Genomic DNA, 25851 nt, shown 5'->3' on the forward strand with positions numbered 1-25851 from the left:
TTTTCAGCTCATGGGTAATATCTATATGTCAGTCTTACTCACTCAGTGTTGCATGAGTGCACCAAGAATCCCAATAATGCAGCAGTTAAAGAAAAGTATAGACTTGTCCCAGACATGCAATTTAAAAACCAACACTTGTTTTGTTGTTTTTTTCTAGTGCATTCTACTTCTCAATATTTGCCAACGTCTAGTTCCTGCAGAAACAGGTGTTTTGAGCTAGTGGACATAGAACCGACAAACTGCCGCTGTGACAATCTATGTAAGACCTACAATAGCTGTTGCTCTGACTTTGACCGTCTCTGCCTCAGGACAGGTAACTTAATTTTTGTTTTGTTTTTAACCTAAAGATTAGAGATCAGCCAAAAAGATCCGGTTTCTGTAAAGCTTATGACTGCTTGCATTAGAGTTGCATATTTCCAGATATTAGTCTTTTGGCTCAACCGTATTCCTTCCCTTCCAAGCAGATGGTGGCTACGAGTGCAGTAAAGATCGCTGTGGGGAAATTCGAAATGAAAACCATTCCTGCCACTGCTCAAATGACTGTCTTGCCCGGGGTGACTGCTGCACCAACTACAGGACTCGCTGCAAAGGTAATGAATGGTAACATGTATGTGTTTATTGACTTAAAAGTCAGAGGAAATATGCAGTTCATTCAAGGCTAAACTAATTCATTATGCAAAGAAACTTGGTTACCTTGGGTGAAGCAACATAAGAAACATGTTGAAGGATTTAATCATATCCAATGGGCTTCCATTATCGCAATGTGTGTTGATCCTTTGGAAAAGGTTTTCAAATGTGTTTGTCAGAAAAGCTCTCGTGTTACCCCTCTAAGGTTACCCCCAAGTTTTTTGGAATAGATTTACGCTTTGGTTGGGCTTTTCAACAAATAGTTGCATCCTCGTTCAGCTGGAAGGGGAAATTTGTTCACAACTTTGCATGAAATGCCTGCTAGTTTGTTTAAGCCTCTATAAACCAGCATTTTTAAAAATTGATATTTTAATGGCATTTTCTGAGATGCAGCTGGAGGCAAATAGCCTGCAAACAAACAAGTCCAACCATTGCATTTTATCTTAAAGGAGACTTCCCCTTTTTTTTACAATTCAAATCAATTTTCAGGTGTAAGATTATTTTCTGAAATTCAACATATTTCTTGCCATCACGCAGAGCACAATCAATGCCTTACACATTGATTGCAGAACACGATTGTTGTTAGACCTTTGCAGGATTCTTATTGGACTTTTACAAAGGTGGCTTTTTATTTGACCCAACTGTGTTAAAGGACAAACACACTTCAGATTCAACAATGATGGATGGTGCTATCTTACGCTGATCTTTTATTATTGATGCGGTAAATGTTAGTGCGGTTAAAAGTTAAATCTGCTTTAACTCAAAAGTTAAATTTACTCTTTAAAACCTTAAAACATGAGCACAAATCTGCTTCAAAGGTTTAACTGAAGAGTCAAAGCTTTAACTCAGCAGTTGAAGCAGGGTTATTACTTAAATGCTTGACTCGTTTTAAAGCTTGAACTGACAGCATCCAAACTCATTCCCTAAATCCCGATTTGCGTGCAAGTTCGTGTGTTCATATGTGGCTTTTAGAAATGTATGAACCGATTTTTGTGAATATTTACACAATTGTACTGCTCTTTGTCACTCCCAAGTGGCTCCTTTGCACTTTTGTAACCACGGCCCCAACAACTCAGCCTAAGTACAGTGCCCGCCAACCCCAAGCCCAGCAGAGCGGGCTATTATGCCTGTTACTAAATATTCTGAAATTGAAGTTTGTTCTTTTTATCAAAAGAAGATTATTAAATAATTTCAGTTTGTGTTTTGACTGCTTTCTTTTTTCAGGGGACAGCTCATGGCTCCATGATGAGTGTGAAGATATGAAGACAACTGAATGCCCTGCAGGGTATGTTTTTACAGAGCAAAATCCAAGTCTTAATCAGTTAGATTATATCATTTGTACCATAGTTCCTTATAGTAAATGTGATTAGGAGTAAACACATACCTTTTCTTGATTTCTTTTAGTCTTATGACATCTAATGAATGTTTTTGCTGTGCTTATAGGTTTGTTCGCTCACCACTCATAATTCTATCTGTGGATGGTTTCCGAGCTTCTTACATGAAGAGAGGGAAGACTGTCATACCTAACCTTGAGAAGCTGAGTAAGGCATGGGTGGGTTTATGGGATTAGCATAGTTTGCTTTTTTAGGATCAAACAATGATTTTTTTCTGTGAAGAACAGTTGTGGTAATGTATTAATGTTATTTTTTTTCTTTATTCCTCTCTCATTCGTTTTATTTTATATTTTTAGGAACATGTGGAACCCATGCACCATTTATGCGACCGGTGTACCCGACAAAAACTTTTCCAAACCTTTACACCATGGCTACGGTATATTGAATTGTCTTTATTGTCATTGATGTCAACGTTGTGAAACATTACATGCAACGAGATTAGACATGGGAATATAGGCTTCATATCTAATAAAGACTTCAAAGAAAAAAATAAGAAAAAAGACTGTTAGGTTAATTAGGCAAAAGTATTTGCTTAGAGACTGGCCTAAGTTGTATGTATATTTATATATATATATATATATATATATATATATATATATATATATATTTTTTTTTTTTTTTTTTGATAAGGTAATAAAAAAAATTGTCTCTGAGCCCATTAGTCCTTGTTTTAAAGGACCCGTAGCGCCTACCAGAGTGAAGTAGGTCAAAGAAGTTGTGGCCGGGGTGAGAAGAGTCTTTTGTGAAGTTGATGGCTCTGTTGCGGTATCTCAAGACGACAATATCTTCTAGACTGGGCAGAGAGCAGCCAATGATCTATGAGCTTTGTTGATTACTCTCTGAATGTTATTCCTGTCCTCTGCCGTACATGCTACACCTCATATGTCAAACATTAATATAAACACTGGTAATGGCCCTATAACCTTGGTCATGCAGTGGCGACCTTAATCACAAACTAAGCCGTGACGAATTTTTCTGACTTTCAGGGTCTCTATCCAGAGTCTCATGGTATTGTTGGTAACTCCATGTACGACCCAATCTTTGATGCCACATTTACCCTGAGAAGCCGTGAGAAACTTAATCACCGCTGGTGGGGAGGACAACCAGTAAGTATTTTCCTGACATATTCCCATTCCAATGTTAAATGTTTTGGATTTTGTCTATATTTTCATGTATGTTTATTTTAATATTGTCAGTATAATTTTCCTGCATTCATCATCATCAATGTGTTCTTCAGATCTGGATCACAGCCCTAAAACAAGGTGTCAAGGCATCTTCATTCTTCTGGCCTGTGTAAGTTATTTTTCCTGTCATGCACAAGCTTGTAAAATGCATTCAGAATCTTCATCTGAGCGTTAAGCATTTTCTCCTTTCTCTCATACGTATTGATGTCTTGTTTTCCTCATCATCATCATAAGAGCAGTATAGCATGTAGAAAATGTGGACACTTATAAAAGAGTTAATACAGTGATGAGTGATGAGTGGTGACACATTCAATAAGGATGGCAAGCTTATTGGCGTGTTTAAATCAACCCTCAGTAATAGTCTGAATAATATCTATTCAGAAATATCAAGTTATGCCCTGAGTGTCAAGATATTTTTTTGAAAGAAGACAATATGAAACCACTGTGAGAGTAAATATATTCTGAATTTGACTTTTCATTTTCAGCGCTATCCCACTGGAACGAAGAATATTGGCCATGTTGCAGTGGCTCCATCTCCCTGAAGTAGAGAGGTAAATTCATTTTAACACATCAAAAAAATGCTTCCTTCACAGTCTTTTCTTGTTATTTACAAAGTTGTTACAGTTGATTTATTTCAAACCATTTCTTCACTTTTACTTTTCCAATTAATGATATGCCAGAGTACTGACAAGATATGATAAATATTTACTCTTTTTTTTAGACCGTATGTTTATGCTATGCATTTTGAACAGCCAGACATATATGGACATAAAATGGGGCCCATGAGCATCGAAGTGAGTGTCTTTTTTTTCTTAAGTGTGTTTTTTCATGGGAAAACAAGTATTCAATTTAAAACAAACAATAAAACCATCACTTTTGTGTTTTACCAGTTGAATAATCCTCTTAGGTTGATTGATAGGATCGTTGGCCAACTCATGAATGGACTAAAGCAGATGAAATTGCACCGATGTGTCAACGTCATCATAGTTGGGGATCATGGTAATTGACATACAAACACTCTTTTTAAGGCATTAATAATATATTTTTTAATTAGTCTTTGTTTCAAGTATCACAACATTTACTCTTCTTTTTTGTTCAGGTATGGAAGAGGCTCACTGTGATCAAATGGAGTTCCTCAGTAATTACCTGACAAATGTTGATGATATAATTCTCATTCCTGGATCGTTAGGCAGAATACGCTCTAGAGTCCTCAACAACCCAAAATGTAAGAGAATTTTTTTTTATTTAAAAGATTTAGTAATTTGTGGTAAGAACAAAAATCCGACTTCTTTTTAAAACACATATTATTGCTAACATCATGAAAAATGTTTGTAGTGGACCAAAAATTATGTTACCAAGAAAGAGGACGTCTTAAGTGGGAGCTCAAGTTTTCAAATTCTGAATTTAACATATTTTTAAATCTTATTATTTAAGGTTTTAGTGACAAGGACATTACATAGGTAATATGCAAGAACACACGTTTGTTTTCCATCCACTGTTCCTCCTTGGGGTGCTGGAGATTATCCCAGCTGACTAGGCAAATGGACATCATGGACTGGTTGCCATCCAATCGCAGGGCACCCAGAGACAGAGAACTATTCACTAAAACACTCATTCCATTCATTTTTGTGTGGTAGAGGAAACCATAGTACCAGGAGAAAACTCACACACGTACGAGGAGAACATGCAAACTCCACACTAGAATGTTGGTAGCTTGAATAGAACCCAGAACTTCTAAACTGTAAGGCAGACCTGCATTTCCAACCAGTCAGCGACTGTGTCGCAGCATACACATTAATTTAATAATATTCAAACAAATAAAACATTGCAATATTGCCTTTGCTGATAAATGACACCGTTGTTGGAAAATGGAAGTGAATGTGCAGCAGGAGGGCTTGCATTCTGCCTTAGAGAGCACTGAGGGCACTTGGTGAAAAGGGGTTGCACTGCTGCTGAAAGCTGACGGTATCATGCCTCCTACACATGAATTTTTTTTCATTATTATGATTTTATTTGGCAGAAAGCCCATTGCTTAAATTGATTTTATTAGGGTACTTGTAAATTTCTAAAATACACGAAAGTGAACTTGAAGGCCTTAAAACATCAATTTAATAATCTCTAATTGCTGCTTCTCATCTTCAAGAACATATTTAGTTCGAGCAAAGTACCACACATATTTCTAGCTCTACTTTATACAAATTAGGTGATTGATGCATTATGTGTAGTATTACGGTGTTGTATGACATTTTTCGCGAGGGCAATTATTTCATTGCCCCTTGAAGGTACCAAGCATAATGCTGAAGAAAAAAACCCTGCAAGTTAATGGCCAGCACATATCCATAATGAGAGCTAAAGCGTATTTTGAAATGTTGCTGGGCTAAAATGGTAACAGCTGTAATGATAAGATATTAGTATCCTGTGGCAACTTGGGTTACAGGCATTCTAAAATTTGAAAGTGCTAAATAAAAAAATTGGATAGACCAGTAGTAAAATGTTAGTCAAGCAATGTGTCAGGAAAATAAAGAGACGAAAGAATAATACTGTAGCCTAATACTATAAATGCAAACGTGTTAAGGATACACTAACATGAAAAAAAACAACCTCGTACAGTAAGGTGAAAAAGCACTTATTGGCATTTTGACAGATTTCACATCCTGGTGGTGTTCAATATCCACTAATAATTGCATCAATGCTAATACACTAACATTTGGCACACAAAGGGAATATGCTTCATGCCAAATAGTGTTGAATTGTCCTCTATCAACCTGCTAGGCGTTGTCCTTCAGATGCTAACAAGATGGTCAGCCAATGTCCTTTTCATAATTAAGGAAAGATGACCGCCCTTGCGGTTTCATCAGGGCTACTGTATATGATTGAACTTGAACTGACATGACATTGTTTTTCAGATAACCCCAAAGCAATTGTGGCTAATCTAACTGTAAGTACGTAACTTTTGTTACAGTGAAGAAATGTAGCTGATTGACTAGATTTTAACAAAATGCTCAACTAAATTTGATTGTCTCCTGATCAGTTTCTTATTTTGTTTAACACTTTTTTTTAGTGCAGGAAACCAGACCAGCATTTCAGGCCTTATTTAAAGCAAAATCTGCCAAAAAGACTACACTATGCCAATAACCGAAGGATTGAAGATGTACATCTACTGGTGGACAGAAAATGGCACATTGCAAGGTGATTTTTGCTATTGATTGTGTATAGTTTGTTATTATTAAATATCCAAATTGTTTTATTCATCTTTTTTCACTTGACACAAAAAATGACATGAGGCCGCTGCCCTCAGCACAGAACCCAGATTCCACCAAAGTGGTCCCGGGGGGCACCGGGTTGCCCCTAGCGATTATGTTTCTAAAAATAGTTTACTAGTGACGGGACATGCTGAATTTTGGATGTAATCAAAATAGAAACACTAGCAGATGATTTTCAAATATAATCTTGCATATAATTATTCTCATCTGTAAGGTATTACTTATCCCCCCTTAAAATTCAACATCTTGTAATATTAGTAAGTGATCTCAAATCAAGAGGTTTTTTTAATTATTTTTGACAAATTATTTTTTTCTAACTGTATTAAAGGTGTACTCATGTACAATTTATTTGTTCCATCATCTACTTACTGTACATAATCCAATGTAATCTCTCTAAATTTCAGAAGGTCACCTGAAGTGAAACGGAATTGCGGCTTTTATGGAGACCATGGATATGACAATAAAATAAACAGTATGCAGGTATTTCAAAATGTCAACAACCGTGCTTTACTTGTCAGTGATTTAATAGTAAAGAAAAATAAGCATGTTTCAACTCTCCTTTCAGACAATTTTCCTGGGATATGGACCTTCTTTCAAATTTAAGACTAAAGTTCCGGTCTTTGAAAACATTGAGCTTTACAATGTTATGTGTGGTAAGCTTGTTTTTATAATTTTGTTACATGTGAATGATAGTGACGGTGAGTAAATGCAGAGCATTGTAAGAATTAACAATAACAATAACTTTTCTATACTGATACTACACTGTGTTGTATAGTACCGTTCTATAAAGGTTCAACAGTGCTGATTGGTGTTAGAACGAGAGATAATTGTATGCTTACCGCACCACTTATGATAAGACAAACATTCACCCATTCATTATCTGCACTGCTTATCTTCAGTAAAGTCGCGGGGTGCTGGAGCCCATCTTAGCTATCTTCGGGCAGTGGGCAGGGGACACCCTGAATTTGTTGCCGGCCAGTACACAGGGCAGACAGGGACAGACAATTCGCTCGCTCATTCACACATAGGGGTGATAGGTGTACCATTTAACCTGACATGCATGTTTTTGGAATGTGGGGGGAAAGCATAGTGCCCGGAAGAAACCCACGCAAGCACAGGAAGAACATGCAAATTCCCCACAGGAGGTTCGATCTCATGACCTCAGAACTGTGCCGCACACGCGCTAACCACTGCGCCACCATGCATAAGAGACACAAATGCAGTCAAATCACATCTGCTGTACATAATGAAAAAATAAAATAATAAATGATACATTGTGTAAACAATCTGACTGATGTACAGTAAATATGATTTCGAAACAAGAGCAAAAAATATCAGATGTTTGAAAACAACAATTTTAATAGAGGTTGCCAAAAAAAAACCAACCCATAATTATTTTCAACAACGACTGAGAAAAATACTTTTTGATAAATGTTACATAATAGTATGAGTGATCTTAGTCACTCACTCACTGTTTTTCTGATGTGGTTTTCATATGGTTACTTCAAAAAAGAAGAATGATTTTGAATTGTTTTGGCAAGTGTGTATGGCAAAAAAGGCATGAATTTCCTTTTACAGTGAATAAATGAACAGAAATATTAATTTGTTTTGCAAGAAGTGTTATATTATGTTCCTAAATCATCTGCGTATTGCCTTTAAAGTTTATGACTGTGCTTATAGTAAAAAGAATGTCCCTAATCCTGCAGTCTCTCGCTTCCTTCACTCATCATTGCCAAATGTTCTTGTTTAGTGTTTTTTTATTTTAATTTTCCACTGCTCCAACTTTAAACTGCAGCTGTTATTTTCAATGTGTGGTTGAATTAAAGTTAAGTTGGCTTTTGACAGAAAGCCGTTTGATAGTATGGCACTTTTTTTAACTTACTTTGTTATTATTGTTACTTTTGCTTTCAGATCTTTTGGCCCTAACACCAGCACCAAATAATGGAACACATGGTAGTCTGAATCACCTGCTGAGAAACCCTTTCTTCAAACCTATAATGCCCGATGAAATTTCAAAGCCAACTGCCTCAGCTCAAGTTCAAACAGGTCTCGATGACCTTGGCTGCAACTGCAATTACAAGGTCTGCCAAAACAAAATGTTGTTTGTTTACCATAAGTATATTATGAAGTATTATTGTTCAAGATATTTCTTTAAATGATGAAGAGTATTGCTCACCACACAAGACCAACAAAACCTCCTTTGACGTGATGCTGTGCAGAATAGTGGTGGGACATGAAATAGCTTTTTGCTTCACATAAAACAAAGTAATTCTAAGAACGAAATATTTCCAATCTTAATAATAGATAGAATTGTAAAGACATCAATACAAAAATAATGTATTTACTTTAGATGCCAATGGCAATACTCTGTCTGTGAAAATAAATATTGCAGGTATGGAAAAATTCTGAGGGGCATAACGTGATCAGTGTTGGTAATAACGCTAAAACAGCGTTATTTTTCTCAGTAACGGGGTAATATAAGTATTTTTTACCCGTCTGTTACTGAGGGTAAATAGTTGTTCCGTTTTTTTGGGCTGCAGTACGCTGTCAGCAGCTTGTCCTTGCAAACCTGACGCCATTTTTAGCAATCCAGTTTGCTGCTCTGAATTTAAATTGTTTAAATTGTCCTTGTTGTCATTGAATATTGCTAACAACAAGATTGGGTGTGGCACTCCAGGATAAACAGGTAATTAAATACTTTAAAGAGAAAAATAAAATAACGAAATGATGTTAGGATTAATAGGCAAATATTTACAAGGCAGTGCCTGTAGACTGGCCTAAGTTATAAGTGCATCAGAACAATAGTGTAATAAAAAATAGTGCAATTATATTAGCAGCAAAATAAGAGTAAGAAAGCAAAAATAACATTTAAATATACAGTTTTCTATACATAGGTAATATATATTTTTTGTTTTTTCTTCAAAACATTGACATGTGTCGGCTGTTTACGTTGTGGTATAGTAGAATGAGCCTGCTTCTCACCGCACCGTGATCCAGGTTCAATTCTCATTGCATTCAAGGTTATGCAATTGTGAACAACAATGTCACAGCCAGGTGGTCAAGAATCGGGGCTCTTACCATTGTGATCCTGTTCAACCCCTGTTGCCATCCTTATTACACAAATTTAGTCACTGCTATAAATGTATCGACTGATGAATAATTGTATAAATATGGCATTTCCAATGTTGCCTGAGATAAAGAAGTATAATTTTCTGTCCAATTTGGGGTTTTCAGGTGTGCCTTGTTGTACAGAAAATGCAGTATTTCTTGGAATTTCAGATTTGTTTGGCGACTGCATGTGTGGCGGTGTTGACACTATTGTCTTTGGGGGTCTTCTTAACAATGCATAAGTGTATGTGTGTGTGTGTGTGTGTGTTTGTGTGTCATTGCTAGTTTCTCCAAGCACTTCTACAGTGAGTTCTGGTGCTAGATAGTTATTTGACAGGTGTCTGGAGCCTGCCATGTTGCAATATCCCACTGACTTAATCCACTCTCTCTTGGATTGTCTGATACTTCATCGTGCGTTTTTTTCTAATCCTCAGTTACACCACAGAAAACTTAAGAAGTGCGTGCAAGCAGCACAGAGTGCACCGAGCAGTTATCTAGGGCTTTTCAGTGGGATAGATTTTACAGTAATATCTGATGGCGAAGTCATTTTCCTTTAAGTCTCCTAATCAGTCCTAACGGCAGTAATATACACATAGCTGATTGTAGTAACAAAGAAGGCTTTTACTATAAGCTTTGTTCCTTTGCTTTATTGAAACATCACATCTTCGAACAAATCTTTTTTGGAGGAGTAAAAAAATCACATGCCTTGTACTTTTAGGTGTCAGTGTTAAAATATATACGGTATATATTTTCTGGGACAAATTTGTTTTTCTGCATTTGTGACAGGGAACTTATGATGCAGATGTTCTGTAGCAAATTTTATGCAAATTATTCAACGTTTTTGTATTGAAACAGGAAGGGAACTTGAGTTCATCATACATTTGGAAATGTTTTTTTAAACACAATTGTAACCTTTCTCTGAGCCACAGTGCAGTTTACTGTGTATTAATTTTCTACCCTGTTCTTTGGCTTCGGTTTCAGACCATCTGGTCCAGGGCTGGAATGGGACTCGTTTTAAGCCCTAGAGTTTCATGACTCAAATCAACCCACTTTAGTTGATAATGGTTTCATAAAGATGTTTAGATTTACCCTCATTAATGTATGAATCGGAAATCCTCTAACATCTTCCATGAATTTTAAACCATTACAAGATCACAAACAATGTTTATTTGAGGAAGCATGAAAACAAATGGCTTAATTATTATATTGTTGGACCGACTCTCACACAGACCATCTAATTTGTATCAAAGCTTCAATGTTTACGCCTTCATTTTCAGTCATCTCAATATTTTCTTAAATTTTGAACACTGATCTGGACTTTGAAACTAATTGGAAAATATATTTTCCAATTACTGCGTTTGTCACTTTAATCAAACATTTTCTTCTTCTGTTCTTTTTTGCAGTTTCGAATAAAAAGACGCGACCAGAAAGGTTTGAAAGTGAGTTTAGCACAAGGGTATAATCTTGAGTCGCTCTGGCTGTGTTTGCTACATAACCAGGTCGAGGAGCTTAACCAGCGACTGAAGCAAGCTATTGATGGTCAGTGCAAAAATCTGATGATATTTTCGCACATAACCGTGCACACTTGTTTTTAACACATTTGTATGAAAAAATCAAAGATGAAAATGTGTCAACTTATTTTTCTTTAGACAGTAGGAATATGCCATATGGTCGACCTGCAGTACTTTACTATACAAAGTATTCCATCCTGCACCATGCAGACTATGTCTGTGGCTACAATGAGTATCTTGGCATGCCTCTCTGGACATCATACAGCATTAACCGACAGGTATCTCATATTTTATTGGTATTTTCCAACAGCAGAGGAAGTGTAGTGAAGATATATTATTTACCTGTTATTTCCCCAAACACTGTACCGTATTTTCCGCACTATAGGGCGCACCGGGTTATAGGGCGCACCCCCAAAAAATAGTTTTTGGTCCTATATCTTCCATAGATAAGGCGCACCGGATTATAAGGCGCTACAATGGGAACGTCGACAAAACAGTCAGACGATTCAGTCAAACTTATTACCCCCTTAACATTCCCAAAGCTTGCAAAGAAGCAAATACGTGTCGTAGACACGTGCGGATGCGGTGTCCGTACGATGTCACTCAAATGCATCGTTCCAAATATCATTCGGAAGGTTAAAGTCTTGGGATTCAAGAAATGCCAACCATTCCTTAGTTTCTATTTTCTTTTTCGCTCGCAACTTTACTGTGCATATGACAATAAACACTTGAATTGAGTTTAATTCACTCAACTCATCACAGCAACATCAAGATCGTTCTAAAACAAGATACCGGGAAAATTTCTCACATTCAATAATGATACGCAACCATGGTCTTCTTACAACCGTGAGTGAAGTAAATCCAGGAGAGTAAAATATTTACAAATACAGACTAATGAAACATGTTTTTTTATGGCGTACTTTAGCAAGCTTGCTATTCATAGTCATCTTTTTCGGCCAATTGCAGGGTTTGTTTTGGCCCTCTAGCCTATCCGAGGCTCCGAATAACTTCAGCCAATAGCGATCGATTTAACTGATGATTGACACATCTTTTTCGGCCAATTGCAGGGTTTGTTTTGGCCCTCTAGCCTATCCGAGGCTCCGAATAACTTCAGCCAATAGCGATCGATTTAACTGATGATTGACACATCTTTTTCGGCCAATTGCAGGGTTTGTTTTGGCCCTCTAGCCTATCCGAGGCTCCGAATAACTTCAGCCAATAGCGATCGATTTAACTGATGATTGACACATCTTTTTCGGCCAATTGCAGGGTTTGTTTTGGCCCTCTAGCCTATCCGAGGCTCCGAATAACTTCAGCCAATAGCGATCGGTTCAAATGATGATTGACATATTGGTTAGCCAATGAAACGCCGGTATATAAATCCCAGCATACACCGCGGACTACTCCACGTTCGGGGGAAAATCGAGTCGGCGGCTGTTGCGTAAGTTGCGAGACCTTGCGACTTAATATTGAGCCATATATAAGGCGCACTGTATTATAAGGCGCATGGTCAGCTTTTGAAAAAAATTAGGACTTTTAGGTGTGCCTTATAGTGCGGAAAATACGGTACTATGATTTGCATAATACATTATACTGCACATGTAGGTGAACATTAGAATAAGCAGTCTCATTTACAATAATCATTAAACGAATGCAATTATGAAAAGAATGCTTTGTATGTTATCATTCAGGTAGATGTGTCTGCTTTACCCGAAGGCTTGTTAAATTGTGTTCGGCCAGATGCCAGGGTACCTTCTTCCTCCACCCAGTCTTGTACAAATTACAAGGCGCAAAAACACATAACTTATGCCTTCCTATACTCACCACGTAAGTGAAAGTTTTGTACTACTGAGATGCTTAGCCCATGTACAGACAAATGCACTTGGATTAGTTATGGATCTTTACACGGGTTGAATGAAGCCTGTAATGTTAGGCAAGTTCTTACACTTAACAGAACAATTGAGATGTGCACCAGGAAAAATGAGGAAGCATTTGTTGTTTGTTTTCTTCTCTGTTTCCTCTTCTCTGAATTTAACTGTTACACCATTGCAAACTGGACCCATCCGAATAAACATATTGTTACATTGAAATGTTCCGTAGATCCAAAAGCCCTTCAAAACTATGAGAATATCTCTAGTGAAAAGCAAGGGAACACCCTTTTTGTTATTTGTATCAATTTATTCATCATTCCCTTTTCACAGATCTGTCCACAAGCATTGACAAAAAATATGAAGCTCTATTCATTACCAACACAGTTCCCATGTATCCTGCATTCAAGAGTAAGTATCGCATCTATCTTCCAGTGTAATTGAATAGTGAGAGCTGTTTTACTTTTTCTTGTGACTGATTTATTCTGAATATCAAATTATGTATAGGACACAATATTATACATATTAACAATTCGGGGCACATATTTCTTTATTCATGTTTGCATCTAAATTTATTGCACAAAAAGTGAACTCGTTCATTAGGGCCAAACCTCATTCCTACCAATTGTTTGGGATACCTCTGATTGACATTCGAGGTGCCCCCGACACATCGTGGAACCATTTTTGTTACAAAACACTCCACTTACAAATATTTCAGGTTACAAAGCCACTCCCAGAACAAAATAATATGTAAGTAGAGGTAACACTATACAAAAGTGTGGATCACATGTGATACAAAGATGGACGACCTAAATTGGCAGCCACCGGCTGTAGACATGCCCACGTTCTGATTGGCTGAGAACAAGCGCTGTCGGATCTATTAATTCTAAGAACATTGACAATACCAGTATTAGTGATAACAATAACAATGATAAGACAAAATCTACTGTGTACTCACTAGATCACTTCTTACATAGGAAAAGGCATTCAATTTGATCATCACACTATTTTTACTGACGGTACCACGTCGGATAACGTAGTTTTGGCTAAACTATTTTCCATAATGCTCTATTAAAATGTTGTACAACATGGCACTGAGCAAAAATAATTTTATAACGAGATCAAATAAAATGCATTTTTCCTTTGTCATCTACCATCATAGTAGCCCAATGGTAAGGAGCAACTGAGGATCAGTTATATTTGTTGACTGATCAATTATTGCTCAAATCCAATGATATACTACAGTAAAACCTCGGCATAACGCGCGCTGATTCTTTGGGTGGTGAAAAAAATATGTGTATTTACAAACACATACAGTACAAGCAAAAAGTAAGGCTTTTGATTTTCTTTTTTTGCGTCCCAGTACCAAACCACCAATGGCCCGGTACTGGTACGCAGCCTAGTGTTTTCCGCCCACTGCGCTGACTCTGTACTGTATTACTCAGCTTGGGTGTTGCTTTTGAAAACAGTATTCACGCTTTTGAGAAGAGTAACAAGTATGAAAAGAGATTTGAGAAAAAGGCATCTGGGAAGTTGAGGATCAATCGGAATCATTCAGCAACTACATCCAACTACTTGGAATAGCCTATGCTGGTTGCTGGCCCAAAGTCAGCCATGAGTTTTGCTCAAAAGTTTAATCAATATTGCGCAGTGTTGCAACATCACAGCGTTAACAGTCAATCAAAATTGTTGGCAAGCAGGCTCAGTAGAGGTTTTGGCTCGCACCTCTTCATAAAAGCTCCACAAAATGTGATGTTCCAGATCCCTGTTTTTTTTTCTCAATTGTTCTGAGGTGTGCAGATTGACTTGGCCACACGATGACCTTTATGCATTTATTGAATCGCTCCTTCATGATCATGCTCACAGCATGAGGCAAAGTCTTTTATCGAGCTCTGGACCAAAACCAATTGACAGCCATTGTGTGTCTTGGACTGTCAAATAATGGCTCCAAAAGTTGTCACGTGTTCAGTAAGCCTCTCAAGAACAGCTTTGTAACTTATTCCGGCTTATTGCTGGTCTATCTTTTTGCTTCTGGCTATTTTGACAACTAATGGCACAAAGGGTATAGAGCAGAGGTGCCTATACAATGGTCCAGGTGCCTTTTTTGGCCTGGAGACCAGTTTTAGCGGCCCACATACACACTCAAAACGATACTTTCTCCGTGAGAAAAACATTTGTTCCTGTGTTTTATTGTATCTATATTTATTCATTTATTTTTGTCATCCAAAGATGAATACGTTTTATATTAGGATTCGGGTTCCTTGGTTCTTAATTTAAATTTTTTTTGATATATAATGTTTTTTTTTTTCCAAGATGGCGGCACGTCTGTACGCAGCGGCTTCACGTGTCTCTCCAGTAAATCTTTTTACTTTAAGTGTTCTTTTATCTCTCATCTTTTCTTTGATAAATACCTGCTCGGCAACTATCACCTTAAGTCGCCAGGAACTTATTAACCTGGGTCTAAGATTAGATTTCGACTCATTTCCCATTTTGTAACAATGACAATAACGGTATATTCTATTCTATTCTATTTTCTTCTTACAAGGATTGTATAAACCCTTAGTCATCCACAGATGCTTTACTGATTTATTGCTAACATTAATTTGCCTCATTGGGCAATTTTTATTATATTCTGCACTAAATATTTCCCAAAATATGTCAGAGGCACTATCCACATCATCTGTACCACATAGTATTTCAGTTTTGTTTAACTAAGTTCTCATAGAGTGATTTAATTGTTTCTTCATTTCTTATTCTGTCACGGTTGCCCATGGCGCCCAATTGGCCCCGCCCGTTTGGCGCCAGCTGCGGCTCGTTGACTGATTGGCTTCCCTCCTATTTAAGCTCAGTGCTCTCACTCACCCTTTGTCAGTCCGTCAACGAACCTCTGCACCTGCAAGACGGGGGTTTTGACTCTGTCCGGTTTCCTGCTTGTGTTTGCTGTCCGGTATCATTCCCGTCTGTTTTATCCTGTTTAATATTGATCTCCAGTTTTGTTCCCGGCTATTTTGTTCTGTTTGTTATCGATCTCCAGTGTCTGGTAGCGTTCCCGTCTAGTTTGCCCTGTTTAATTTCGATTTCCTTTGTCTGGTATTGTTTCCGTCTATCTCGTCCTGCTTGTTATCGGACTCCAGTCTCCAATGCCTGATATCAATCCTGTCTGTCCCTTGCTGTCTGATATCAACCCCATCTGTCCGATATGTGCCCGTGCAATTGGTATCGATCTCGTCGGCCTCTGGCTTCCTGTCATTCCACACCAGACTGCTGCCTTACGTCTTCCGCCCAACGATCGCAGAATCACTGGCGATTGGGTTAATGTGCATGACTGCCTTATTTCCCGTAAAATAAAGCTTGCTTGAGAAACGTCACGCAACTGGGTTCTCCTTCGGTTCCTGACAAATTCGTTTGTAAATATATTTTATAGTTCATTTTTGACTAGTTACCTTATCATCGTACACTGTAAAAACTGGCAGATGGTCAGAAATATCACAAACCAATAATCCACTAATGTTTGCAAATTCTATTTTATATGTAAAGATTTTGTGCTGCACTGTGTAAGTTAATTCTACTAGGTCTTAATATAGTCTGGTATAAACTTATGTTGTACATTCTGTTTTTATTTTCATCAGTGGTTTTATGAATCTTTGGATTTCATCAGGTCTGCAGTGTAAACTTGTACATTTCGGAAATGTAAAACATTTCATTGCATAATTGATCAAATAAGATCATAAAGATTTAGCAATGACATTTGCCTGAAGTAATGGCTTTGTAATAATCTATACACAGGCTTGGGGAGTAACAGAATTAGTAACGGCGTTATTTATTTAATTAGCAAACCAAAATTTGTAATTGAATTCCATTACAGTTACAGAAAAAAAAAATCGTATGGACACAATGTCACGGACGGGACCCAATTGCGTTTGTTTTACTCAGCTTTACTTAGAAGGTGGAACCCACGATCCGGTGATTGTCGGTCACGGGGTAGCAGATCGCTGGGAACGCGGGAGTGGCACTTCCGTGTCGATCGAAGGCAATGTCGAGAGCGAGAAAAAAACAGGTCGATGGCTGGGACGGAGGAGCAAAAACGTATAACGGGTTCAGAAAAGGGCTGGCAACGAAAATCAGACGGAAAACAGGGCAGTATAAAGACAGGAGTCAAAAGAGCTGGCCTTGCGTGTAGCTAAGGTTCGCAGACGGTCTGACGCTGGTAAACGGGAGCCGGGGGGTTTAAAAAGTAGCAGGGAGCCAATCAGCGCACAGGGCTATTGGCGCCAAAGGATGTGGCACAGGTGCCTCGCATCCGTGAATCAGTAATCATGACACACAAGACATTCCAGCGTTTTGGGGAGATTTAGAGGGTGAACACTTGGTGTGTTTAAAACAATATTGGCTTTTTAGTGTGAGCTATTACAGAGCATATCTTGTCTGTATGTGAAAGAGAATGTTTATAATAAACTCAACTATTTGGTTTATCCTTTTTTGAGGTCACATGGTTCATTTATCTTAGACAAAATGTAGTCATTTCATTTATATTGTAGATATTTTAAAATTTTATTATAATATTTGGTATTGGAGTAATGTAAAATAATCGAAAATTACTTCAATATTATGGTATTTGAATTCTGTCACTGAATACATTTTTAAAGTAACCCTTCAACCTTGTCTATATATTTTAATGATCAACACGTTTTTTGGAATACTAACTTGTGTTAAATATAAATACCAAAGAATATATATACAAAATGATGTTTTTCTTCAAACAGTTTTTAAGACTGCAGCAGAAATAAATTAACTGCTTTCACTGTTCAAACATTGTGTTTGTAACTATGTGATTGTTTGAGCAGACGTTGTGGTTTTCAATTATTCGTTTTTAAACTATTTTATTTCAGTGTCAATGGCAAATTTTAAATGCTACATCTTTCACTGTTCTAATTTACCACCTTCTTCGCACCTTCTTTTTTTCCCTCCTTAGAAATATGGTCTTATTTTCAGAAAGTCCTTTTGAAGAAATATTCCACTGAAAGAAATGGGTTGAATGTCCTAACTGGGCCAATATTTGATCACAACTTTGACGGCGTGAAGGACTCTACTGAGAAGATTAAGGAGTAAGATTTTCTCAGCAATCCTTAATTTTTTGGAAGTTGTTTGAAATCTCTTTCTGAAAGTCTGATTTTCCAACACTATGAAATTTTAATGCTTATTTTTGGGTGCCTATATTAAAAAGATAGTACTGCTTTGGGGCGTTACCAGTAGCATGAGAATCCTTTTGATCTGACTCAGATACTGCACCTCTATCATCTGGTCACTATTGTTGTTGTTGTATAGCGTCTTACCGCTCTGCGGAGATAAGCCGGATCTTGCTGCGCACTTTGCCCCCAAAGTCTTCTAGCACGCCTATCATGCCACTGATACTAGATCTTAAATCTCCAGGGAAAACATATTTGTTTTTGGAACGAAGGTGAAAAAAGCTCGAATCTGTTTCCGAAATTATGAGTAGGCTTTTAAATTTTTTTTTAAAAATAGATATATATACAGTGCCATTTAAATGCATTTTATGCTTGCATATACAGATGAAGATAAAATGATTATAAATACACTGTGTTTCTATTTTAAAGTACAATAACCTTTCAGTGTACTTGACTTTATTTTATTTAAACACAGTCACTTGCCCTTAAAAAGGTAAGGTGTGCAGTAGAACTGTAATACATTTGTTATTTTTTTGTTTATTTCTGTTGTCGGAAGATATATTATCCATCTTTTACTAATCTCATGCCTTCTTGACACCAGGTATGCACGTGGAACAATACCGATCCCAACTCACTTTTTCGTGGTCCTAACCAGCTGCTTAGACTTCAGACAGGCTGCCGATTCATGCGTCGGCCCCCTCAGCTCCGCTGCCTTCATCTTACCACATAGACCAAATAATGATGAGACGTGCAATGTAAGTAATAAAAAGTAAAGTCAAGTATAACATATGCTAATGTCAAGTGAATTGTATTTACTATATATTGCATCTCTCCACAAGTGAGTGTTCTACCAGGATATTACTTTCAACATGGAGTTTGTCTACAGCCCTGCTTTTCATAATCACCCCCTGTGTTAACATTAAAATCCCTTCCTCCCGCACACAGGGCCTCTAGCATATAAAGACAGTACTTGTTGACTTTCATCAGCTCTGTTCGTTTTGAGAATCCAAACCAGTGGGGACCAACTTTTTGAGTCATGGGCTGCATTGAGAAAAGCAATTTGGATTTGCAGGGGAAAAAAATTGATTGACGTGATTGAGGTTCAGGTCCGATTCTCTGGCATTTCATGAGGAAAAAAAAGACAGATAATTTTTTTCTTACATGCATTATACTTGCAGACAACTTAAAAGGTTTATAGTTTAGTAGTCACTCAAAATAATGACAGAAGACATCAAAACCCAAACCCCCAAGATGCAAAAATTCCATTCATTCAATATTTCCTCCCTTGTGCCCTTTCTTTTTTAAGATCTCCTAGGTTACATAAAGCAGATCCGCCCTGAAGGATGTGGGAATCAAAGAAAAACAACATTATTGGCCATATATGACAATGATGCAAATGGTGCCCAATAGTCAAAATAACGAACAACAGTCAGCAATAATGGTCAAAATAACAGGTGTCCAACACTAAAAACAGAACTGCATTCAATAATGCAAGCAAGCAGAATAAACGTGTCACCAATACATGTACATATGTTATTACATTTGGTATTTGTTTATAAATAAAATGTTTTATCAAATGAGGTTTGAAACACTAATAGTTAAAGCAAATATAATTTTTATGCACTTAAGTTGATATTGTTTATTAAAAACCTCAAAACGCATTATGGCTAGCTCAGAAGTGTTTTTTGTGTGAAATAAAATACATATTGATAAATAAAATTAACACATAGTAAAAAAGACTGCAATTACAGAAAAAATGCTTCATTAAAAATATTTCCATCCAATCATCCATTCATTTTCCAACCGTTCATGTGCACACTCACTGTGGGCAGGATATACCCTGGACTGATTCCCAGCCAATTGCGCGAGGTACAAGACCTGTAGCAATGAAAGGAAGCAAGGTCTTTCGCTCGCATATCATAGAATGCCACGAAAGATGTCACGTCGCTGCTGCGCAGAATGAATCGTCTGTGTGGTTGAATGAATAGAATTGCCACCAAAGTCCACGTTATGCTCCATGTTTCATACGGGATTCAAGTCAAATATTTAGTTTTTAGTCAACACTGTACTTGAAACAACCTTTGAGTTTCACAGACGACGGAGAGTACAGTAGTCTTTTGAATATTTTCTACCGCCCACGCTCAGCACAAATTCAGCTGTTGATGACGCATGGGTTGGATACATTCAATTTGGCTATTCGGAGGGTGGTAACATTTCAGAAATTTCAACATGCGCTGTATCTCATTTAGAACCAATGTTCCCTCTAAGCCGCGCGCATGCACAAGTGTGCACTGCCCAGAACTTCTCAGCGCACACAAAAAGCGGAGGAGGAGGAGTTTTTTTTGTTGTTTAGTTTTTTATTATCCTATGCCTGAGCCGCCTCAACTGGCTTCGCTCGATGGCAAGAAGCAGCAGCTCTACTCTGAGTCCTTCACGGATGACTGAGTTTCTCAACCTTATCTCTAAGGGAGAGCCCAGCCACCCTGCGGAGGAAACTACTTTTAGCCGCTTGTATCCAAGATCTTGTTCTTTTGGTCGTGACCCACAGTTGATGACCGTAGGTGAGGATAGGAGCTCTTCATGACTGCAGACGATGCACCAATCCGTCTGTCGATCTCCGGCTCCATCCTTCACTCACGCGTGAACAAGACCCCAAAATACTTGAATTCCTTCACTGGGGGCAGGATCTCTTCCCCAATAAGCAGCTGGCCACCCTTTCCCGGCTGAGAACCATGTTCTCAGACTTGGATGATGATCTTCATCCCGGCCGTTTCACACTCGGCTGTGAACCGTTCCAGTGAGAGCTTAAGATCACGGCTTGAAGAAGCGGACAGCACCACATAATCTCCAAAAAGCAGAGATGCAATGCTGAGGCCTCCAAACTGGACCCCTTCCCTGCCAAGGCTGCGCCTAGAAAGACAAAGGGCAGTCTTGGCGAAGTCCAACTCCCAATGGAAACTAATCAGACTTACTGCTAAACTCGGACCAAACTCTGGCACTGGGCATACACAAATCGCACAGCCTTGATAAGATTGCGAGGTACCCTATACCCCTGAATTACCCCCCTTGGGGCTTCCCGAGGAACACGGTTGAATGCCTAGTCCAAGTCAACAAAACACATGTAGACCGGATAGGCAAACTCCCATGCACCCTCAAGGACCCTGCAGAGTGTGTAGAGCTGATCGACTGTTTTATGGCCTGGACAAAAACCACATTGCTCTTCTTGAATCCAAGGTTCAACTACCTGACGGACCACACCGGACTAGACCTTAGGGGCCGGTCACACAGACATTTGCGGCTGAATCACGGCTAAAATTTTGCGTTTTTTTTTTGCCCGTGGTTGCCCGGGATGGAAAATGCGCAAAATTGGCCAACCCGCTGTTGATCTGTGGTATGGCCGGAAAAAAGACGCCGGCGACTGTTTCGCTTCCTCTCATCGCGTCATTTGCGCATCATTTCCGTGTTTAGACCACGTGTATAAAAACTGCCGAGCCGGTGTTGTGCCCAAATCCGAGTCCTACGCAACACCCATAATCGCCCCACCCCCCCGCGTGACTTTTTCATCCATGTTTTAACAAACGCATTTTGTAGAATACGATCGCACTTTATTGTTTAAATAAACGCGTTATTTAGACTAGGATCTCCCAATTGTTATAATTAGCTCGATTTATAGTTTTAATAAGCGTTTTATATAGAATACGATCGCTTTCGTTGGAAGCGCAGCAGAATGCGCGTTCACGCGAGGGGGGGAGGATTTTATATACGGTGTGCATTACCGTTCGATTACGTTCACAACAAAAACAAAGACGGAATGGTTTAAGTTGTATTACATTTCCAACAAATGCAAGACGAAGTGGTTTTGGTTATATATTCGCCATCACATTCCCTAAAAGTGAGATTAAACGAGGTAAATGTGGTTGTAATAGCGAGGGGAAGCTAATCTCGGAAACGGACTGTAGAAACACAGTCCCGTGAAGATCAAGATTTCAAGCTATGGCATCAGTTTTATTTTATTATCTTATCAATAAATAAAAATGGATTGAGACGAGGTCACTACGCTGACTGGGGGGCGGGGGTGAGGCTTAAGGGTTGTTGGTCTATCTTCTTTATTCATTATTCATTATCGATCAGATCATAATACGCTACAAAGCTTAGGAGCCGAAATTCTTACTCTCAGCCAAAAGGCCAAATTAAGGTCCTAGCAATAAAGCGTTGCTGCAATCATTGCGAATGCACCGAAAGATTTATTCGAAATGAAGAGAAACTATGCTGACGGGGATCCATGTTCACCCCTTTGACGTCACGAGCACAACTGACGTGTGTTTGGCATTCGCGCTGTTTATACGCAGAGAAAGGCGTTTGAGTGTCACACGCTTAACACGCTAATTTCACGTAATAACACCGCGATACAGGCGCAGAACATGCTATTACCATGCTCCACCCACGATTACCCGCTGAAATTTCCCGTCCTACCCATGTGTAACCACGCCCTGGCCGCGGCCAGAGCACGTCGTTCCGCGTCATTTCCGCGTCATTTCCTCGTGTTGACCACGTGTGCGGCACGCGGTTTAAACACGTGCTCAAACTTTTGAGCTGCTCAAAAGTTTTGAACGCGGCCAACCACGTGAAAATTTGCGACCGCGAGTAAAGCACAGCTCTATCTCGTCTATATGGCGGTCTCTAAACGTCCAACAGCGCCCAACGGCATCTGCTTCACGGCCAGAAACATCTGGCCGTGGATCAGCCTCAATACGCTCGTGAAAGGCTGCGTACCCGCGCTCTGAAGAATTGAGCAGGGCACAAAAATTTTGCGCTGCCACCCGCGCGCGAATTTCCGAACTCGTGTCAAGCACCGCTGTATCTCGTCTGAATGGCAAACTCAATGCGTCCAATAGCGTCCGCCTCAAAGGCAGAAATTTCTGGCCGTGATTCAGCCGCAAATGTCTGTGTGACCGGCCCCTTAGCAGGGAGGCTGAGAAATGTGATGCCCCTGTTATTGAAACACACTCTATGGCCCCCCTTCTTGAAAAAGGGGCCCACCACCCCAGCATCCCAGTCCAGAGGTACTCTCCCTGTTGTCCATGTGATGTTGCAAAGGCGTGTCAACCATGACTGTGTCAACTGATAAAGATGCCTCCCTGACGCCAACCGCGGGAGGTGTTCTGGGTATGTCCCAACGGCAGGAGGCCCCGGGGATGACCCAGGATACGCTGGAGAGACTATGTCTCTAGGCTGCCCTGGGAACGCTTTGGGATCCTGTCTGAGGAGCTCGATGATGTGGCTGGGGATAGGGAGTTCTGGGCTTTCCTGCTGATGCTGCTGCCCCTGCGGCCCGACCCCAGATAAGCGAAAGAAAATAGATGGATTATTTTTCAATTACTGAGACATCAAAATATAGAGAGACAAGTGTGATTTACTTTAAGTAACGCCTGCACAGTTAGTTTACGTAGCTTCGTGACCTTTCTTCTTTATCCACGTGACCACATCAATATTGCCAAAAGTGTCCGTCTTTTTTTAAGAGAAGCTGCTCTTTCGGCTCGACTCACACAGCACATAGCACCAAAACCTGCTGGTGATCACCATTTTGTTGCGCTTTTCTGACTTTTTTTAAACAGAATTGGTTTGAATTACAATTAAGTACACCTATTTTTTGTAGGTGGTGTCTTGCTGTGAGTCACCCCTCTCGAGGGATATGACCAGGGTAGATAGATAGAATTAACAATAAACACTTTTTTTCAAAGATAATTACACCAGGATTCCTGGTGAATGATATAAAAAAAATGGCATCAAGATCATTTCGCAGAAAACATTCTTGCAGCCCGCTGGCCTTGACCACGACATAGTATTTTCAAGTTTCTGTATCAAAACAATGACTGTAACACAACACTTAAACTTGTCAATGATACCTTGCAGAGCTCAGAAGACGAGTCTAACTGGGTGGAGGACCTAATGAAGAGCCACACAGCCCGGATCAGAGACATTGAACTCCTCACAGGTCTCGACTTGTACCGTAGAACCACACGCAGTTATGCTGAAATCCTCGCATTGAAAACGTTCATGCACACTTACGAGAGTGCCATTTAATGTTACAGTTTTATTTTTGCTGGACTTGAACATTTTAAGCACACTGAATAGGGAGGCGCAATTTTGCGACATCTCATGGAACTGCACAATATTTCTGATTCTCATTTTTTCAACACCACTAAACTGCAAAGTTGATTAATTGTAAAAATGTAATAGCAGGGAGGATAAAATGTTTGATATCTGTATATTTTTGTATGTGTACATTTTGATTGTTCTTTATCAAATAATAAGAAACCTGTGAACATCAGAATGCTTATTTTATATTTTTATTGTCTACAAAAGAAACTGGATTGATATTTTTCAGAATAACTGCCTTTTTTGAAGTTGTATGTTATATATTTGTCCAGTGCCAATTGATTGTTCGAGATTTGAAAAGTATTCTTAGCCGAAATCATAGAATGGTTACTGTGAATCATAAAACAATGGGACTCAACAGAGCCTTTTTGCACCTTTGACCAGATCCATGATCCTGCACATGTTATTGAAGGTAAGATTGTCTTGGCCATTGTGGAGTTTGGATTGTGAATGACTGAGGTTGTGGATACTAATAATGAGTTAAAAAAGGTGCCATTGATAAAGGCAAGGAGTGGAGCCTCGTTAGAAGAAATTAGACCTCTTTGACAGCCAGAAATCTTGCTTGTTTCTAGGTGACCAAACACTTATTTTCCACTCTAATTTGGCAACAAATTATTTGAAAATTAGACAATGTCATTTTCTGTTTTTTTTCACATTATGTTTCACGGTTGAGTTTTACCCATGTTGATGAAAGAGAACTCTCCCAATTGGTAATTGACTGAATACTTATCTGCCCCACTGTGTACAACAATGGCAAAAATCAAATGACCGCTATCTCTTCCTCGATTTATTATTCTTTTGACTGACACAAAATATTGAAAGTAACAATATCAATATTGAAATACAAATCACTCAATGAAAACGTGGAAAAATGCAGGTTTAAAAAAATTGTGTAAGCCAATTTTCTGAAACAGGTTAATGTACATTGGAGGAAGCTACATAGGAAAAACCAGAGGAAGAAAAAAAGATGGGTTCCAGGGAACCTCAACATTTTCATGAACATTTTGCTGAACATTTGGTGTCAACCTGCATTCGAAATGCGTTATCACCACGATTAAGGATCGTAGTTGACCCTCACTTATCATTTTTTCTTAGCATTATGCCAAGGCAGAAGCCCACCACCTACTGAAAATTGGTCTGCGACTCATTTTCTGCTCACTACCCACCAGTTTTAAAATACTGGCTTAAAGCGATTGACTAGATAGGAGGTCAGCAATACGGGGCTCGGGGGCCGCATGGGCTCTTTAGCGCTGCCGAGCGACTCCCTGGTGGTTTTCCAAAAACACATTGAAAATGATTCGAGAGGGAAATATATTTTTACTTTCAATATGGGTTCTGTAGGAGGATAAATATGACACCCACACTTTTAGCTTATCCAGTGCTGTCAAAATGTGTGGAATAGATATGACATTTCAACCAGGACCTGGCATGAGTTCACGAGCTACAAGCTGAACTGCTGAACAGAGTGAATTGATCCTACCTTTACTCTCCCTTTCCACTGTCCTGAGCTGAGTGGCCCAAGCTCTGCCCCCTTTAAAGTGGAATCTACAT

The 25851-nt window shown here is 38.9% G+C and overlaps 1 protein-coding gene across 4 annotated transcripts in view; it reads left to right on the forward strand.

Moving 5' to 3' along the window:
* Positions 1 to 24789, forward strand: part of enpp2 (ectonucleotide pyrophosphatase/phosphodiesterase 2) — a 29904-nt gene extending 5115 nt beyond the window's left edge. The window contains exons 3-25 of one of the 4 annotated variants that reach the window (XM_088327915.1): positions 158 to 313; positions 462 to 590; positions 1852 to 1912; positions 2071 to 2168; positions 2318 to 2397; positions 3008 to 3127; positions 3259 to 3314; positions 3691 to 3756; positions 3927 to 3999; positions 4096 to 4204; positions 4305 to 4430; positions 6112 to 6143; positions 6267 to 6394; positions 6873 to 6948; positions 7034 to 7121; positions 8380 to 8549; positions 10980 to 11115; positions 11226 to 11365; positions 12779 to 12914; positions 13289 to 13366; positions 17928 to 18060; positions 18743 to 18896; positions 24055 to 24787. In XM_088327915.1, coding sequence (XP_088184041.1) covers positions 158 to 313; positions 462 to 590; positions 1852 to 1912; positions 2071 to 2168; positions 2318 to 2397; positions 3008 to 3127; positions 3259 to 3314; positions 3691 to 3756; positions 3927 to 3999; positions 4096 to 4204; positions 4305 to 4430; positions 6112 to 6143; positions 6267 to 6394; positions 6873 to 6948; positions 7034 to 7121; positions 8380 to 8549; positions 10980 to 11115; positions 11226 to 11365; positions 12779 to 12914; positions 13289 to 13366; positions 17928 to 18060; positions 18743 to 18896; positions 24055 to 24225 — 2516 coding nt within the window. In that variant the 3' untranslated portion in view covers positions 24226 to 24787. Of the gene's footprint in view, positions 1 to 157; positions 314 to 461; positions 591 to 1851; positions 1913 to 2070; positions 2169 to 2317; positions 2398 to 3007; positions 3128 to 3258; positions 3315 to 3690; positions 3757 to 3926; positions 4205 to 4304; positions 4431 to 6111; positions 6144 to 6266; positions 6395 to 6872; positions 6949 to 7033; positions 7122 to 8379; positions 8550 to 10979; positions 11116 to 11225; positions 11366 to 12778; positions 12915 to 13288; positions 13367 to 17927; positions 18061 to 18742; positions 18897 to 24054 lie in introns of all 4 variants that reach the window. The other 3 variants (XM_088327916.1, XM_088327914.1, XM_088327917.1) reach the window with 3 other exon arrangements.
* Positions 24790 to 25851: the final 1062 nt, after the last annotated feature.

This window comes from Urocampus carinirostris, chromosome 2 (assembly GCF_059441175.1).
Source record: "Urocampus carinirostris isolate Australia breed hairy pipefish chromosome 2, RoL_Ucar_1.0, whole genome shotgun sequence".
Classification (NCBI taxonomy): Eukaryota; Metazoa; Chordata; class Actinopteri; order Syngnathiformes; family Syngnathidae; genus Urocampus; species Urocampus carinirostris.